At 30.2% G+C, this 2,370-nt stretch overlaps 1 protein-coding gene across 1 annotated transcript in view; it reads right to left on the reverse strand.

Annotated features, from left to right (window-relative positions):
* The window catches only part of LOC106478713 (mannosyl-oligosaccharide 1,2-alpha-mannosidase IA-like), a 35,090-nt gene extending 33,682 nt beyond the window's left edge, over positions 1-1,408 (reverse strand). Inside the window, exon 1 of the mRNA XM_013939274.2 lies at positions 591-1,408. Within this exon, the coding sequence (XP_013794728.2) occupies positions 591-1,229 (639 nt within the window). The 5' untranslated portion in view covers positions 1,230-1,408. The remainder of the gene's footprint in view (positions 1-590) is intronic.
* Between the last annotated feature and the right edge of the window lie 962 nt (positions 1,409-2,370).

Consider the following 2,370-nt stretch of genomic DNA (forward strand, 5'->3'; position numbering starts at 1 on the left):
AGACCATGTCATGTCATTTGTTGACTCTCATCAAAAATTTTATTGAACTACTATTTCATGAATTTATGTCAATAAGTTTGGTATCAAATTGTTGATTATAATTCAAATTTTAGAACTATACATTACTCAATTTTTTATTTAAAAGAAAATATAAAAAACACAGATAAACATCGATTGTACCTGATAATGACATAATAGTTCTTCTACTTTGTAGTACTAGTACAGCCTACAGTGATAATGTAATTGTTAACAGTTTTTGAACATGGCTTTTAACAGGAAAACCAAAAACAAATTGTCATTAGTATATTATGGACCATACAAGATGTCTTTGCATCGTTTTAATCGTTTACATGCTTGAGGTGCTTATGATTTTATTCTGAATTTTCAATCAGCTATATTAACTATATTTTCTCTTTAGTTTATATGACATATTTTTTGCCAGCAGTCCTGCGACACAGTTGTGGTAGCTTCATATCTCATGACTTTTTATTAATTATATTTTAAGGTTCAGGTATTACCAATGTACTAGGAGTAAAGATAAATCAAGTTAACTTCATAACTTAAGAATAATAACTTCAGTACCATCTTACCTCTTTGATTTTATTTCTTCTTTCTTTTATTACAGGGTCAGTTGGTTCACCATAATCACCCACCCAAACATCTCCACCAAACTTCTTTCCATGTGGCAAATATTCTTGTTTATATACATTATTATGACCAAAAGATTTCCCACTTTCTGACTTTTCATCTCCTGTTTTTTCGCCAAACTGTACATCATTATTGCCATCATTCAAATTCGATTCATTGGGCTTTGGCAATTCCACTTGTGTTTTTTCACTCTCTACACCTATATTTCTAATTCTTTCTTTTTCAATATCTTCTTGTATTTTCAAATTAAATTTAAGTTTATCTACATTTTTATGTGGATCTAATTCTACATTATTTACAACTCCATGCCTCACCAAGTTTGCATCAACCTCTTCTCGGGGTGGGGGTGGCAAAAGTAACTCGGGCCCTGCTTCCTTGAAACGTTTGTAAGCAGTATGGATTGATTTCCCACCACGTAGTTCGGGTAGAAAAAAGAGAGACCCTAAACAAATCACACCAAAAGTACCTAAAACCAACAGAATTATAAATTTTTCACGTAACCTTATTGTTTTACGTAGTGAAACTTGTGGAACACCATTAACATATCGTTGATAAGTTGGTAGAATTGCATTGGATGCCATGACACATCAGTGCTCGTAGATGTTTTCATAAGCTTCTCACTCAAACATAACACATCTCCTGGTTTCTACGAGAAATGGCAGAAGTGACTGTCTTAACATAGTCAATAACCTACATTGTTTCCACTCAAGATTTCTGGAAATCCTGGACTTGTGCATAAAAACGTGGAATATCAGCAAATAATCCTAAAATAAGTCCTGAATCTACTATAATCTATTCAAAACACTTTTTGTTATAAATTTCATTTTTTTTTGTTTTACTTTCAGTAAAATTAATTTGTTTAATATTTTTGTCAAATTTTTAAAAAGATGATTTAGAAAACTAATGAAAATTACAAAACAGCATACATAAAATAGATAGTTAAATCGTAAATATCACAATAATCTATTTTTTAGCCCTAAATAAATAAAAAACAAATTATTTTCACTTTGCAGTAAAATAAACAAACTTTTAATAAAAGTATCTTTATTCATAACGAAAATAATACTTTCTATTCGATTAATAAGTAGAATACACGAAGTTGCAAATAATAGTCATTTGTCTTGAGGTCTGATTGCAACTGCGAACTTATACGCGCAAAACATCCACTTTTACTTTGCATTAATACAAACAGTTTCTGTGAAAATACGCTTATTTGTAAAGAACAATGAGGTGTTTTCTCCATGGGATTACAAATCAGTAAATAAAAGCTATCAAACTCATTTTATTTAAATTTCAAAAACAAGGGATGTCGGTGTGTTTGTGTGATATATTCATTTTTCTAAAATATTTCTTTGTTAGTAATTAAGCACTGATGTATTTAGTAGGTAGTGAATTTTTCATTGAATAGATAAAAAGTAACGGGTAGTTCACCCTGTGTTTGAAAGATAAAATGGTTGCCTAATGATTTCAGTGCTACAAATGAAGAATATTTTTGGTTAGATAACACTGAAATATTCATCAGTGGGCAAAATTATTCAGAGAAGTAAAATCCACCGAAGGTAAATTATGTGTCATACCAAAAGTAAACTGGTGTATCCAATGTTTTAATCGGTTTTGATGTGATATGTTCAATTGGGCAGATGTAGAGATTTCATAAGCATGTAGTTTTTCACTTAGTATTTTTAACACTACAAGTTTTTTGCTACAAGTTGCAGTTAGAAC

The sequence above is a fragment of the Limulus polyphemus genome, unplaced genomic scaffold, assembly GCF_000517525.1.
Source record: "Limulus polyphemus unplaced genomic scaffold, Limulus_polyphemus-2.1.2 Scaffold243, whole genome shotgun sequence".
NCBI classification, from domain to species: Eukaryota; Metazoa; Arthropoda; class Merostomata; order Xiphosura; family Limulidae; genus Limulus; species Limulus polyphemus.